The 16,399-nt window shown below is 44.0% G+C and overlaps 1 protein-coding gene and 1 long non-coding RNA gene across 2 annotated transcripts; one reads left to right on the top strand and one right to left on the bottom strand.

The window, feature by feature from the left end:
* The first annotated feature begins 1,692 nt into the window (after positions 1-1,692).
* On the top strand, positions 1,693-2,283 carry LOC125572140. Its single transcript, XR_007313597.1, has 2 exons — positions 1,693-1,893; positions 2,063-2,283. It is a non-coding gene; the product is annotated as an uncharacterized LOC125572140 (long non-coding RNA).
* A 971-nt stretch (positions 2,284-3,254) lies between these two features.
* LOC5517333 (methyltransferase LUC1) lies at positions 3,255-15,239 on the bottom strand. Its single transcript, XM_048732023.1, has 6 exons — positions 15,098-15,239; positions 13,873-14,179; positions 13,037-13,315; positions 4,951-5,090; positions 4,129-4,369; positions 3,255-3,518 (listed from the first exon to the last, which is right to left on the bottom strand). The coding sequence occupies exons 1-6, from the start codon at positions 15,116-15,118 to the stop codon at positions 3,367-3,369; spliced, it is 1,140 nt and encodes a 379-aa protein (XP_048587980.1). The 5' UTR covers positions 15,119-15,239; the 3' UTR covers positions 3,255-3,366.
* Between the last annotated feature and the right edge of the window lie 1,160 nt (positions 15,240-16,399).

Consider the following 16,399-nt stretch of genomic DNA (forward strand, 5'->3'; position numbering starts at 1 on the left):
TAGCCCAAGGCTACTGTCAATAGTTTATAAAGGAATGTATGGGGGGATTTAAGATGCTTAACTATGTTCTCGGTGTATTTAATGCACTCAAACTTTCTTTTCGGTCAGTTGGCAGAAGTCTTGTTGAGGAACATTTTTCATTTTTGCGCCCACCCTCCTCCTTGGTGGCAGTTTTGTCATTTACTGGGGGGGGGGGGGGGTGTGAATAGGGGTATGTAAATCCGCCGATCCGCAACATTTTCGGGGCAAATCCGTGGATCCGCAGATATTTTTAGATCCGCCTGGTTTGACAGATAAACAATAGCATTGATTAAAATTCATTTAACCCATTGACTCCTGGCTTTTTTGGAGCTGAATTTACATAAAAACAGACTGAAAACAGATACCTTCCCCCCCTATTCTGAGTTTTATACAGCCCGTCAAAGTCAAACACAGCTGCACCTAGTCAGCGGTATCCAAGCTTTCCAACAGTGCTTTGCGGTCCCCACTTTTAATCCCTCGTCGTTGTGCTGAAGCCAGCACAAGTTGATGGTTGCTTGTATTTTTCATCAAAAATACAGCTATGAGCATATTAGGAGAGTGTCTCAGGACATCATGAAGTCTTTTGGGGCATAATTGAGTACCTTGCTTATGGATATTTGCAAGCAAAGGTGGATTCATGATGATTTTTTCTTGTTTGGCTTTGCCCGGATGAGAAAATAATTTTCTAATAAATCACCACAGCTCTCCTAAATGCTGTCTTTTCTGAAACCAAATTGATTCCAAAATTGTTTACACTGCTATTCTGGGTCTGTATGAGCTGGAATTGATTTGTTTGGCTTCGGGGTGAAAAGACTTCTAAAAAACCATCTGACTTTGGGGAGAGGAGTGTTGACTGGCCCTCCCCTCGTGAATTTTCTCCTGGATCTCCCAGAATGCTTTGCAATACGTAAAGATATTTTCGTGGTTGTACAATCCTTCAAGGAATGGACATTGTGTTTTGAGGCCAAGAAAATGTACCTGGAGGATCAGAATAAAAGGTATCTATTTGTGTCTTGAGCTGTGTTTGCTGATCTCTCTCCCTTGTGTGGTATTTTGAGCGTTTTACTGAGAGGGGTGATTCTGCTTTTCTCTCCTTGTTCGATTTGAGATTTGTCAAAGAACCTGTGCTATTATTTGGCTTAAGAGTAGATGCCAACACCTTTGTTGGATGCATATCTGCAAGACCATTTATCCCTTAGACTGATGCCTGAGTATCTTTATCTTGTTGTGTTTATTTTGAATTTATGAATTTTTTGGGTTGTGGGTACTTCCCAAAGCCGGTACAGGCCGGTTGAGGGGTCAATGTGTTAACAATGATTATTAATTATTAATTAATAATTATTAATTAAAATACAGGAGAAAATGCCTTGAAAGGGCCTTTTGGGCCCCAAACCGTTGAAAGTCCTGGCTACACAACTGAGGTTGTAGAGAAGTAGAGAGGTCTCGTATTGTTATGCCGACCTCTGCAAACTCGTTCCTGAGAATAACTTGGTACTTTTATTAGTTGTGTCATTGTATGATTCTAGATTTTCGATGCTATTGAGTTTCAACTACACACTGATGAAGAGGCAGTTGCCTCAAAGTATCTTCTTTTTAGCAACTTTGTATGTTAACAAGCGCTACCAGCCATTACTGACAACACCTCATTGCATTCTTTTACAGAATGGTGTCAGGGATGTCAGGACCTCTACAGACAAACTAGGTGGATTTTATTCATCCCTAGTTGTCAGGGGTGTGAGGACCTCTACAGACAAACTAGGTAGATTTTATTCATCCCTAGTTGTCAGGGGTGTGAGGACCTCTACAGACAAACTAGGTAGATTTTATTGAGCCTAGTTGTCAGGAGTGTCAGGACTTCTACAGACAAACTAGGTAGATTTTATTGAGCCTAGTTTTCAGGAGTGTCAGCACTTCTGCAGACAAACTAGGTAGATTTTATTGAGCCTAGTTTTCAGGAGTGTCAGGTCTTCTACACGGCAAACTAGGTAGATTTTATTGAGCCTAGTTGTCAGGGGTGTGAGGACCTCAACAGACAAACTAGGTAGATTTTACTCATCCCTAGTTGTCAGGAGTGTCAGGGGTGTCAGGAACTCTACAGACAAACTAGGTAGATTTTACTCATCCCTAGTTGTCAGGAGTTTCAGCATCTCTAAAAAAAGACTAATAGATTTCATTCAGCATTATTTGTGATATAAAAAAAAACTTAAGCAAATTCACATGCCTATTTTATTAAGCAAATTGATTACAATCTGTTTTAGGTTGCATAGAGTTCATGCTTACTGTATACCTCAATAATATTTTCGTACCTCCAAGTGATATCCGGAATTTGATACAAGTTTCTGATAGCAAAAGCTAGTATACTTCGTTGACGTTCTTACGGGTTTCCTGTGGTGTTAAGGGTTCCCTGTGAAAGATCGCCTCCAAAAAGCCGGTGTTCATCAACCAATCCCAACCATTTATTTTAGAAAATTACTGAAATGAAGGTGTCAGGGTGTCAGGACTGACAAACAAGAAAAGGGAGAAAATCGTTTCCTAAATCTTGCATGGCATCACAAGAAAGTGTTGATGATAAGCCTGGTAAAATGCAAGAGCTTAGAAAATACATATAGCTATCTTGGAGATAAAAGCGCACTCTTCTCGACGATATTAATTGAGTTATTTTAGCATCAAACGACGGCGTTGCTAGTATGTAGTAACATTTGCCGGAAAAAGAGGGGGAAGGGGGAGGGGATTTTACATAATGGAACGTTTGTTCGGGGGAGGGAAAGATTGGAAAGATTTGCTTGACTTTCAGTGATGTGACAGTACCGATAGAGCAGATATCATGCAAAACACTACTTCTAAAAAGTAATTTCCTCATTGTAAAATTTTCACCTTGGCCCTTATTTTAATGTTAATTTTCTTTCATTTCATTGTGTCGTTTTAATGTACAAATCTTGAGTCATAAGTCCTTTTACCAGTTGATTTATATACACGTTAACTTGTGTAGCAGCCATCAGTCTAATAGGACTCAGGCCTTGTTTACACTGATATGTAGTAGTTCAGATCCCAGCGAGGGCTAGCTCTAAAGGGGTTGGTCACCAGGCCAAATTGATAAACAGTGAACATCTATTAACCCCCCCCCCCCCCCCCCTTCACTTAGGGAGGTATCTTTACTTGATTAGTTCACATGGGCAAAAATTGTCCTAAGGAATGCTCTACCGCGTTGGGTAAATAGGCAAATAAAAACACTGTTCCCAATCACAAGATAATGCTTTAATTGAACTTTTGACTAGACACACTGCTTGAGTAAGTTACTAACTAGTTGTAATAATCATTAAAAAAGTTCATATAAAAGCCTGATCACTAAAGATCTGAGCGCTTCTTTATCACCATATAGCAGTGTACATAGTTCGCGCCGTGTCTACTTGGATCGGTCACCACATCAGCTTCGTATCGACGGAAGAACTCATCCACAATGGCATCCTTTTCCTTGTCGGTACGATCGTCTGACAAGCCTACAATGGAACAAGAAGCTTTTTGTTTTTCAATTAAACCATACAAACGCATCGTCATCTACAAAATATAATTCCGGAAAGACAGTGGTGGAAATTCTTTAAATGGCCGTTTTGAACAGTGTCAGAAAAGGTAATCCTGTTCGACTTTATTGGAAATGTGACAAGGCTTAGGAAAAGAGTGCGAAAAAGTCTTATGAAACGTCAGCAAAACTACTCTGTTTTCTCGGAGGCATGAAACATGCCATTTCAACATACCCTATTCCCCCCTTATTCCACCATGCTTTCACAGACCACCTAGTTATTCTACAGCTTGCCTATAGCTTTTTTTAGTCATACAAGTTTATTCAAGGAACCCAAACTCTAGAACCCATCACTTGATCTGTAAGTGCTTAGTAATCCAAGTCAGCAAGATGGTGCATTATAGCACCTGGCAAACTCATGGTGATGTACCTTTGTCATCTTTACCCCATCCACCCTAGATACTACCCGTTACCACATCTTAAAGTGGAATTACCACACGTGAGCAAGGAGGGAATATACCACTTGGCAAAATCATGAGAATGTCCCTTTGTCATCTTTACCCCACCCTTCCAAAGGTACTACCTATTACCTGATCTGAAAGTGCTATTACTCCATGTACGCAAGGTGGGAATATACCACTTGGCAAACTCATGGGGATCCCCCCTCTCTTTCAACCACTTCTGTCGATATGGACAGGGAACAATCCCAGTTTTCATGGACACAATTTCCAGGCCAGCTTTTCGGACGGCGCTGTTTTCATCATCGAAAGGCTTCCTGCATTCAGCCATGGTGCGAAAGTATCCATTAAAGTTTGTCTTGAGGAATTCATCCTATGAAATTAAATTACATATCAGAGAAAGAAGAGAGGTGAAAGGAAACAATGAAACTTATTATCTATGTGTTCCTATTAGGCTGGGTTCCACTGTAAAACATAAAAGAGAGTGGGAGAGATGGAGGGGAGAGAGAGTTTATTACATAAATAGAAATTCTGGTTTCCTTTAATTTTAGTGAAGAAGAAAAAATATCTTCCATTTATAAATATGTTATATTTCTCACGGTTTCCTTCTCACAAATGAGTTGCCAGTGCAGTAGCTAGAAAATGTCTTTTGCCTTTTCATTAGTTTAATTAATCATTATCAATATGCAAAGTACTAATATTTTTGTGCAAGGCAAATTTGTAGGCAAAATCAATGCAATATTTAAAATGTCCATATCCACATCAAAATCTGTTTTTGGACTGAGGCATATTAAATGCGATAACTCTAAGATTTTGCCATTCTTCAATAAGCACACTGCTTTTTGAGGGTTGGGATGGGTTGGGGTGGGCGGATGTGTGTGCATGGAATTCCATGCCATGTGGAGGCAAGTGCCCCCAATGCCCCACCCCCTGGCCTGCGTCAACATCCTATACCTTGGTGATTGTGCCGTCATCTACCAGTCCTTGCCAAAGATCTCTCATCTGGTGATCCACAGAGACTGGTGTGTCTTTAGTGTTGCCTGCATACTGTCCTTCATCATCAACAGCAAGCAGTACCAGGACCATGCTGCAACCTTATAAAAAAAAAACAAGACAAAGGTTGCACCTAACTGTAATGATTGCTAACAGCGTGGTGAAGTCCAAGCAGGGGAGAGAAGGGAGGGGCTCCCTTACCCAAAACTCACAAAGATGCCAGTCTAACAAAATGATAGGTACTCAATGTCATGGTATCCCTGTGGTATTCATTAATTAGCATAAACACATGTGCTAGAACCAGCCATCTTGAATGGTACACACAAAGCTAGAAGCTCTATTAAAAGGTTGAGTTACCAGAACCATAACATGGTGTCAGAAGCCAGGATTTAAGGCAGAGCAAGCGGAAACACACCGGAATACCTGGTCGGTATTTTAAACTCCGTTTGTTGTCAAAATCGTCGAAATATGGCCGAACTCGCTGGTCATCCGGGTCCACAGACCTCCCACAAGCCTTCAAGAAATTCAGAGCTGTCATATATGTTGTGTACCACACGTTGGGTACCCTGTGGGTACCCCACACACGCGCGCAGGGACTGTAAGTTCTACAATGCCATTTGCCGCATATGCAACAAGCGCGGGCATATTTCTGATATGTGCATGTCCAGTACCAATCGCAAAAGAGCACCCCAAGCAAGACCAAACCCACCCACTGCGTAGAGCAGGATATCTCAGAGGGGGAGGAAGATGAGATCCAGTGCTTACACATTTTCAAATGTGATACAACCAGTCCCCCTATTCTAGTACAAGTCAACATTGAAGGGTCCCCGGTTAGCATGGAACTGGACACGGGTTCGTCAGTGTCAATCATCCCGCGCAATGTTTACGAGAGTACATGGAAACACCTAGAGCTCAAACCCGCTAAAGTAAAGCTTCGCACGTATGGTAATGAGATAATAGTCCCTATGGGTGTGGTCAGCGCGAACATTAGTTATAACGACCAATGCTGTGAGGCAAAGATGTATGTCGTGGATGGACCTAGAGTTGCACACTTTGGTCGCTCTTGGCTGCGCCTATTCAAACTCGATTGGCCATCAATCAAGTTGGTTCAAGGCAAGAACACTGCACTGTCAGACCTCACAGAGAAATATCAAGATGTTTTCAGCGACGAACTAGGCTGTCTCAAGGGAAATGCTGCGCAGCTACACGTCCGTGATGGGGCAACTCCAGTACACCAAAAGCACCGCACAGTTCCTTTTTGCCATCCGGCACCAGGTGGAAACAGAACTAGAGAACTTAGAAAAACAGGGGATAATCTCTCCTATCCCCAATAGCGAATGGGCAACACCTGTTGTCCCGGTGGTGAAGAAATCTGGTGGTATACGCCTATGCGGGGATTTCAAGGTCACGTTAAACCCTGAGCTAGTGGCCGATTCCTATCCCATTCCAACCCTAGATGATCTGCAAGAAAAAATGAACGGCGGGTTTTTCTTTTCTAAGTTAGACCTTACCAAAGCATACTCCCAGATACCACTCGACGACTCTGCTAAACAGTTCACAACCCTGACCACTCACAAAGGATTGTACGCCTACAATCGACTTCCATTTGGCGTAGCGTCCTCAGCAGCGATTTTCCAGCGACAGATGGACAGAATTTTCAAGGACCTTCCACAAGTACTGTGTTACCAAGGCGACATCCTGGTGACAGGAAGAGACAGCGAAGAACACCTTACAAACCTGGAAGAAGTTTTGCGACGCCTACACGCCAACGGTCTCATGCAGGCATCGCTGAAATACCTCGGTCACGTCATCGACAAAGACGGAATCCACCCCACGAGTGACAAGGTAGAAGCCATCAAGACGGCACCATCACCTCAGGATGTAACCCAGCTCCGTGCGTTCTTAGGCCTGGTAAACTACTACCAGAAGTTCCTACCCAACCTATCACAGGTCTTACAACCTCTTCATCAACTGCTGAAGAAGGACACCAAGTGGTGCTGGAGTGCCAAATGCCAGAAAGCTTTCACCAATGTCAAATCAATGATCACAGTTGACAACGTGCTGGTACCCTATAACCCACATCTCCCAATCATACTCGACTGTGATGCGTCGGCATACGGCCTGGGCGCTGTTCTGTCGCACCAAATCCCTGATGGAACAGAGCGTCCCATCGCGTTTGCCTCGCGAACAATGAACAGCAGCGAGAAGAACTACGCACAGATCGACAAAGAAGCCCTCGCCATAGTCTTTGGCGTTACCAGATTCCATATCTACCTCTACGGACGCAACTTCACCCTCAGAACGGACCACCAGCCGCTCATGGCCATACTGGGCCCCAAGAGAGGAATCCCTCCCATAGCAGCCTTGCGCATGCAACGATGGGCCACCAAGCTATCGGCATACTCGTATGATATCCAATACAGGTCATCTAATGACCACTCCAACGCAGATGCTCTTTCTCGCCTCCCCCAACACAAGGCTCCCAAGGATGGGTATTTTGACCTCGCCGATTTATACCAAGTGGAACAGATGGATCGTCTTCCCGTCACAGCAGATGACATAAGAGAGCACACGGCAGCTGACCCCTTGCTTCACGAAGTACACGATTATGTGCTGAACGGATTCCCTCGCACGACCCCGAGCGACAATGTGAAGCCGTTCATGACGTGTGCACCCGAACTATCTCTTCACGAGGGATGTGTCATTCGAGGCCATCGCGTTGTCATTCCGAGCGCACTGAGAGCACGCACTCTCGACGAGCTGCACGAGGGTCATTTAGGAATTGTTAAGATGAAGGAGCTTGCCCGTGGCCTCATATGGTGGCCAGGAATAGATAAAGACATTGAGGACCTGGCGAAGAGTTGTGGACCGTGCAACGCCACACGGAATGCACCTCCATCGCAGTACCACCCATGGGCATACCCACAAGCACCATGGGAGAGGATACACATTGACTTTGCCGGACCCGTGGATGGGATACATTTTCTAGTTGTTGTTGACGCTTACTCCAAATGGCTGGAAATAGTTCCCATGCGCACGACTACAGCTCCGGCAACCATCAAGGTTCTTCATGATCTCTTTGCACGTTTCGGGCTACCCATTCACGTAGTCAGTGACAATGGCCCACAATTCACTTCAGAAGCTTTCGACAAGTTCATGAAGCAGAACGGCGTTAAACACACCACTACAGCACCGTACCACCCAAAGAGCAACGGCCAGGCTGAAAAATTCGTCCAAACCTTCAAGTTGGCATACGAAGCCGGGCAGGGTCCTCCATTGCAGATCATTGCCGACTTCCTCTTGAAACAGCGCAACACCTCTAATGCAACTACCCAGCAAACACCGGCCAAACTGATGTTGGGAAGAAACCTGCGCACACGTTTAGATTTGTTGTCGCCATACAGACCAGCATCTCCTAAGACGGCACCTGCACTATCACAACCGTCACGATGCTTCACCATTGGCCACAAGGTATGGTATCGAGACTTCAGCGTCTCTGGTGGGAAATGGTCCCCAGGGTGCGTAACAACAAAGATCGGGAATGTGATGTACGAAGTACAGCCAGAAAAGTTCCCCCAACAACACGTTCAACGTCATGCAGACCAGCTCTGCGAAAGAACCGCACCTCCTTGTCAAGATAGCATGTCTCACCGAGATCACTAGCTACTTCCGATGACCACGCCAGTAGCTGAGCCACTCAGCTGCACAGAGGGAGATGGCGACGCTACAGAAACATTAAATCGCCCTCAAACAACAAGACAGCAAAATCCACCGACGATCAGTGAGGAAGTTCCCGAGGATGTGGGAGAGCCGGACATGCCTAGGAGGTCGTCACGCGCGAACAAGGGCATAGCGCCAGACAGGCTAAACTTATAATCGGACACGTTACTTCGTTAGTTAGGCTACCCCCGACTTTACAGCTTCCTTAGAAGAGGGGGGAATGTCATATATGTTGTGTACCAACATTGGGTACCCTGTGCGGGAGCGCGGTTACTTAGCCGGCCAGAGTGTTCTCCAGCTGTATGAACAGGCTCGTTGATTATATGCTAAATAAAGGTTCATTCACACCTTCCTACATACTCAACAAGAGCTACTTGCGAGCTGTACTTTTCCGGGCCACTGAAGGAAAAATCAGAGCCGGAGAAAGTTAGCTATCTTCTCATCTGGAAGGGAGACGAAGGAATCGAGTTATCCTCTACTTGGGCTCTCTCTGCCGACGACAGCAAGAAGCTTGACACATACTGGAGAAAACTCGAGGAGTACGTCTCGCCGAAAAGCAACTTTCGCTTAGCCAGATACAAACTACGAACCCTCAAGCAACAAAAAGAGGAATCAGTGGATTCATTCCTAAGAAAGGTTAGAATTTTAGTCAAAGAATGCAAATACACAAACACTGATGAACAAATCATTGATGCTTTGATCTTTGGATCAGCAAATCCAAAAGTCCAATCAAAGCTGCTCGAGCATGAAAACTCACTAACACTAGACAAGGCTGTCGATTTAGCACGCACCGTTGAAGCAACTCAAGCGCAGTTGGCAGACATAAGGGCAGGGCACCCAGTCACAGCAGTTAATGCTATGAAGCAATCTAGTACTCACAAAAAAGAGACCGAGACCAGGACGGTCGAACCCAAGGTTTGAAATCATCAAACACCAAAATAACAGCTTTTGGTGGACACATAATAGAACAGTATGGAACATGTTTGTTATCATTATCACATGGTGACATTACTAACAAGTGTGCTTTTCATGTCGTTGACACAGAAGGTCCTATCATACTAGGTCTACCGACATGCAGTGACATGAAGCTAGTTACTCTAAACCATGGCATTACAGCTAAACCAGCCTCAGCGGCAACAGCTCCAGCATCTATGGATCACCCAACAGATAAGTCTTCACTTCTCAGTGAGCACGCCGAATGTTTTAAGGGCATAGGATGTTTTGAGGGGGAATTTCACATTACCCTAGACCCTGCTGTACCACCTGTAGTCCACCCCCCGAGGAGGGTCCCTGAAGCTCTTCAACAACCCCTGAAAAAAGAGCTTGACAGTCTTGAAGCACAAGGTATCATTGCCAAGGTCACTGCACCAACAGAATGGGTGAACTCTCTTGTTTGCGTCACAAAACCCAACGGAACTCTTAGGCTCTGCTTAGACCCTAAGGACTTTAACAAGGCCATTAAGTGCCCCCACCATCACACCCCTACCATTGACGAGGTCCTGTCTAAGCTTAATGGAGCGCAATACTTCTCTATTGTGGATGTTCGTAGTGGTTATTGGAACATTAAGCTTGACCTTGAGAGCTCCTTGTGTACCACATTCAACTCACCACATGGCAGATACCGTTTCTGTCGACTCCCATTTGGTTTAATTTGTGCTCAGGATGTCTTTCAGCGCAATGTTGACGAGACCTTCGGCGACCCCCCTGGCGTGACTGGAATCGCAGACGACATCATCATCTATGGCAAAACTCGTGCCGAGCACGACAGTAATCTGAAGGCTGTCATGCAGCGTGCTCATGAAACTGGTATACGGTTTAACCCTGACAAGTGCAAAATCGCTTGCACTGAGCTGTCATTCTTCGGACATGTCATCAGCTCCTCTGGCTTAAAAGTCGACCCAAAGAAGATTGAAGCCATCATCAACATGGACCCCTCTACGAGCCTGACAGATCTGCAGACCTTCCTAGGAATGGTGCAGTTCCTCAGTCGCTTCATTCCTAACCTTTCCTCAATTTCAGCAGTGCTCTGGGATCTCGCCAAGAGCAGCAGTGATTTCCAGTGGCACACACAACACCAGCAGTTGTACAGATCAAGCAGCTCATCACCTCCCCAGGCTCCCTCCAGTACTTCGACGGTCGTAAGCCTGTGACCATACAGGTAGACGCCTCCTCTCGAGGCCTAGGTGCTACTCTTCTCCAGGAAAAAGGCCCAGTGGAGTACCGGAGCAAGCTCTTGACTGAGACTGAACAGCGCTACTCAAACATCGAGAGAGAAATGCTAGCCGTTGTGCATGGCCTCGAGAAATTTCACTACTAGGTATATGGCAGGCATGTCACAGTCCAGTCTGACCACAAGCCACTAGAGGCAATCTTTAAGAAACATATCTCTAGTGCACCACCCCGCATCGCACGAATGATGCTCCACATTCAGAAATATGATGCAAACATCAAGTACGTCCCTGGGAAGGAGATACCATTGGCCGACGCGCTTTCACGCCTGAATCCTTGTCCTGCCGACATCATTCCCGACCTCGATGTCTTAATAGCTCCATTTGCATTTGCATCTGAACGCAAGTCCCACTAGAGTGCGACAAATCCAGGCAGAGACCGCGAAGGATCCAGCCCTAACCTCACTCCGATCGATCGTCAGCAATGGTTGGCCTGAGAAGAGATCAGAGTGTCCGCCCCACCTTCACGGCTATTGGAACTATCGTGATGAGATCAGTCTCCGATCCTCAAGGGCACCCGCATCATTATTCCAAAGACCCTACAGGCTGACGTCCTCAAGCAACTCCACTACGCCCACCAAGGTTCTGAAAAATGCAAGCTACGCGCAAAGGGCTCCGTCTTCTGGACAAACATCAACACAGACATCGAAGACATGGTGAAGAGTTGCGCCCCTTGTCAGAGAAACGCAAGGATGAACACCAAAGAGCCATTGACACCGCACGACGTGCCGTCCAAGCCGTGGCACACCCTTGGCTCGGATTTGTTCTTCTGGAACAATGCATGGTACTTGCTCGTCGCAGATTACTACAGCAAGTTCCCATTGGTCCGCAAACTAAACGATGTTAGGTCTGAGACCGTCATCAAGCACATGAAGTCTATCTTTGAAGAGAACGGAATCCCCGAGAAGCTGATCACCGGACACGACACGCAGTACACTTCATCGATATTTGGCGACTTCAGCAAAACATATGGATTTGAACATACGTCCACAAGTCCATACCACTCCCAAGCTAATGGTTTCATCGAAAGGAACGTGCAAACCGTCAAGAATGTGCTTCAGAAATGCAATGGGTCAAATTCTGATCCACACCTAGCCATGCTGTGCCTCCGCACCACACCGATCGACCATAATCTGCCCTCACCTGCAGAACTCCTGAATGGCCGAGTCCATCAGTCTAACCAACCTGGAGTTTCCAGAACAGCTAGGCTGGACTCAAAGGTAGACCATGATGCCAACTCCAAGCTACAAGCCAGACAGGACTTACAGAAACTCTACTATGACAGATCATCGAAGGAACTTCCACCACTTCCACCCGGTAGTAATGTGTCAGTATTCAACCCACACAACAAGAAGTGGGAACCCGGCACGGTATGCAGTCAGAGGTCAGCTCCTAAGTCTTATACTGTTGAGTTGTCAACAGGTAGTAGGTTCACACGGAATCGAAACACCTACGGCCATCAGCGGTACCTGCTGAGAAGCCTACCGATCATCCAGATATTCCTGTTGATGGTGATACAGCACAGTCAACATCCAGTGATGGTCCGAGCCTCGCAGCAGGAAAGGCTACAGTAGAGCCTCCAATCATCGCAAGCCCCCAGCCTTTGCGTCGCTCAGCTCGAAACATCAAGCCGCCTGACAGACTGAGCTTGTAGAACACTTGATATGTTTAAGCAAGCATGATTTCACAACACTTATTTTGTCTTGCTACTGTTTGATACACTGTCAACTTTGGACATTGCTATACCTGATTAGCATTATCAGTTTAGAGACACTGAACATTGATTGTAATAGTTTACTTAGGAAAAAGGGGGATGTCATGGTATCCCTGTGGTATTCATTAATTAGCATAAACACATGTGCTAGAACCAACCATCTTGAATGGTACACACAAAGCTAGAAGCTCTATTAAAAGGTTGAGTTACCAGAACCATAACACTCAATATTATTAGTTAGCTATAATATTAAAATTTTCATACTGTCTTATTTAACTAACACATATCTGGTGAAGAGCCACCTGGTGGAAACGCATACATTATTCCATTATTATACTAATTTTGTAATTATTATTGAATGACTTAATTCAATCATGTGTCATACCTGGTCTCAGTTCAGCAGCTCGGTGAAGTAGGATTGTTTCCCAATCTATGGCCGCTTGTCTAGCAAATAGCTCTTTCTCCTTTGGGTCTGAAATCATTGTGTGGTGCAATGCGCCTGTGATGTCACATGGTTTGTCATGCAACCAGTGCATAGCGGTGGCAGAGAAGCCTAAAGTCACGCTATTGGCTGGCAGGCATTGACTGAAGAAGCTGGTCCCAGACGCTGTCATGAAGACATTTTTGAAATCCATGAGGTAGCTTCGAGGTCCAGGAATCAGCCCTAAAATTCATAATAAGAATTGTTAGCTATCACCCTCTTTGCAGCTGGAATGCTGAATTACGAGAGCATAGATAAAATGTGATTGAGGTATAAAAAGTACCTCAGGCTATTGTCCTTTTGACTCATATCTGATCACAGAACACATTAAGATTGAAATTGATTTTAAGATGGCATTAACAGAATTTTCCACTTTTATATGCAATATTATGGTATTCTAATTTTGGATGTGAATATATGGTAAAAGGGGAGGGCCCCTTATCACACCCTTTCATATTTGCAGTAACTGCAGTACTAATTTGATTAGATCTGATTGAATTGTGTTTTATCGACACATACACCTACAATCTGTAACAAAACTAATGGGACACTTTCCCTCCCCCTTCCTCAATGTTGGAGGGCAAATGATCACCTTGCTACTGCTTGTGTTCTGAGCTGAAAAATCGCCTCTAACCAATATTAATAGGGGGGAGAGGGTTGGTGGTTGTTCGTATGGGAAGTGTCCGACTTACTTTTGTTGTGGATTGTAGGTATCGATATCTACTTGGCCATACATGTACCTTGCAGCCTCATGAATACAGACTTAAAATCATTAACAGGTTGGTCTTCATATACAATATGGATGGGCATCTTCTCATCATTCTCCCGCAGTAACTTGACTAAAGCATACATAAGGGGCATTGACGTCCCCCCATCGGCACAACCATAGTCGACTATGGTGAATGTTGAGTCTTTGGGCGTGGTTGTTGTTGATGCCGCCTTTAGTACAAGAGGCAGAGCCCCTTCAATGACATCATAACAGCCTTTTGAGTTATCAGAGTAGAATCCGGAGCCATCAGAACCATATGGGATATGGCTGTGAGGTTTCTATGGAACATTAAATCAAGAACCATATTTACAAACATTTATACGTAGAACAATGTCGAGAAAAGTATCTTCTTATAGCAATTTAGTGGTTTGTGTGATAGCAAATTGTTATGCAAGTCTTAATGATTTGCTTTTGTTGGTAGTTACAATGCTTTTCTGAGAATGCATCTATAACTTGCAGACGATGCTAGCTAGATATATACCCGGTGGTTCAATCGATAAAAATCAATATCGGAAAACCAATCGATAAATCGAAATAAATCAATAATCTTAATTAATTGATATCGATTGGGTCGGAAAATCGGTAATAATCGATACTCACATGATACTGCCCAATTAGTCAATCAATTATATCGACTACATCGATGAATATTGATCTCTGTATATAATAAGTTGGCTGAGCACAAGTAAGTTTAGAATGCATGATTTGCTACATCTCTTCAAACTTCAGCAATAATTTGTTACAAGTATTGTATTATGCACTATGTACACTGGATTAACTGTTGGTATTATTTTACGGACTGACTGCAACAATGATTTCACTACTACAAGTTAATTGTGTAGCATCCATAAACATTATTCTGGACGGCTGTGGCAATAACTACTGTGGCTACTTTGGCTATTACTAATTGGTGCTGGTTCCTTATTTTTCACGTTTTGTTTGCACATTTGGATTAAAAATCTCTCAGAATTGTCTTATCAGGTTAATCGAAAAATCGATAATTATCGATTGACCTCACAATTATTTTGCATTCGATTATTATCGATTGCCGATAAAATTAGTTAATTTTATCGATTAGAATCGATTAATATCGGTTCTATCGGTTGAACACCCCGGGTATATAGCAGGTTGGCAAGCAGCATTCGTTGCTTAGCTATTCCTTAGACCTTTATAAAGTTGCTGAATTAGGTACTTACATATTCACTGTCAGTAGACATTGTTTTGAACGTCACGGCATGTTTATAGATTGCAGTTTGTTTGAGTAAAATCGGACGTGTTCCAGGGTCGAGATCTTTGCAGTCTTGCGTGACAGATTCCTGCTCATTATGGGGCTACTGTGGTAAAATCCCTTGAAGATAGAAATGCATGCTGGGTCGGCTCAAATACGGTGCGGTGGGGTGCAAGATAGCCTGGACTTAGCGGATTTCGGGCTGAATTTATAAACGAAAAAAACTAGAAAATAAATGGTGAGCAAAAGAAGAACATGTTTTTCTTTATCCATAAAACATAGTAGTATTGGAATCCAATAAAATTTCTTGTACATTCATACGGCCTGGTTCTACAACGGAAAAATATTGTACAAGAAAGGACGTATTGATGATAAGCCTAGTAAAATGCAAGAGCTTAAAAAAATACATATAGTTATCTTGGTGATAAAAGCGCGCGGAGATAAAGATTACGAGTTTGGACTCAGCGGCGGTCCCCAGTGACTCGAGATAATACCGGAAATCGGTAATAAACCCAACCGGAAATGACCGATGAGGCACATGCTGGCACTTTAGGCGTCAAGACGACTCGTGGCGAGCTCCTCTTCTCGACGATATTATTTGAATTCTTTTAGCATCAAACGACGGCGCTACTTGTATGTAGTAACATTTGCCGGAAAAAGAGGAGAGGGGGGGGGGGGGTTCAGAATAATACGTGTATTTAGGGGAGGGGCGTGTGGGTTGGGGTTTGGTAAGAAGTGCTTGACTTCCAGTGATATGTGACTGTTGATAGAGCAGATATCATGCAAAAACACTACTTCTAAAAAGTCCATTCCCTCATTTTAAAATGTTCACCTTTGCCCTTATTTTAATGTTATTTTCATTGTGTCGTTTTAATGTACCAATCTTGAGTCAAAACAGCTATCCATAGCGCCGTTCAGGGCACCAGCTAGGAACATTCAAATAATTTGGCAAAACAACTTGAACAAATTTAGATTACCATCCGTTTTTTTTTTTCAGTACTTTGTGCAATGAACGCAGGATATCTTGCAAAATCAGATATAAAGCCCGACCCCGATCAATTTGCCCGCCTCAGAGGAAGGAAGTAAAAAAGTCGAGAATGTAAGGCAGGTTTGGAATGGTTCTGTTTGTCGTGTTCATTTCCGGTACGAACAAATACTGAATTTAGAGCGGAAAGATAGACCTAAATCCTTTCGAGTTAATTCAAAGGGGAAAAAATCTAAAAAAAAATTGATTTTTTTTAGTTAAAAGTTGGCCATATTGACTTCTGGT

This window comes from Nematostella vectensis, chromosome 9 (assembly GCF_932526225.1).
Source record: "Nematostella vectensis chromosome 9, jaNemVect1.1, whole genome shotgun sequence".
Classification (NCBI taxonomy): domain Eukaryota; kingdom Metazoa; phylum Cnidaria; class Anthozoa; order Actiniaria; family Edwardsiidae; genus Nematostella; species Nematostella vectensis.

What these genes read in the sequence shown, in the direction of transcription:
- LOC5517333 (XM_048732023.1), bottom strand. Translation starts at nt 15,118, where the DNA reads ATGTCTACTGACAGTGAATAT. An exon ending in AGCTGCTGAACTGAGACCAG is followed by an intron (nt 5,091 to 13,036) that starts GTATGACACATG and finishes TTTTTTTATAAG; the next exon opens with GTTGCAGCATGGTCCTGGTA. An exon ending in ATGACGGCACAATCACCAAG is followed by an intron (nt 4,370 to 4,950) that starts GTATAGGATGTT and finishes TTAATTTCATAG; the next exon opens with GATGAATTCCTCAAGACAAA.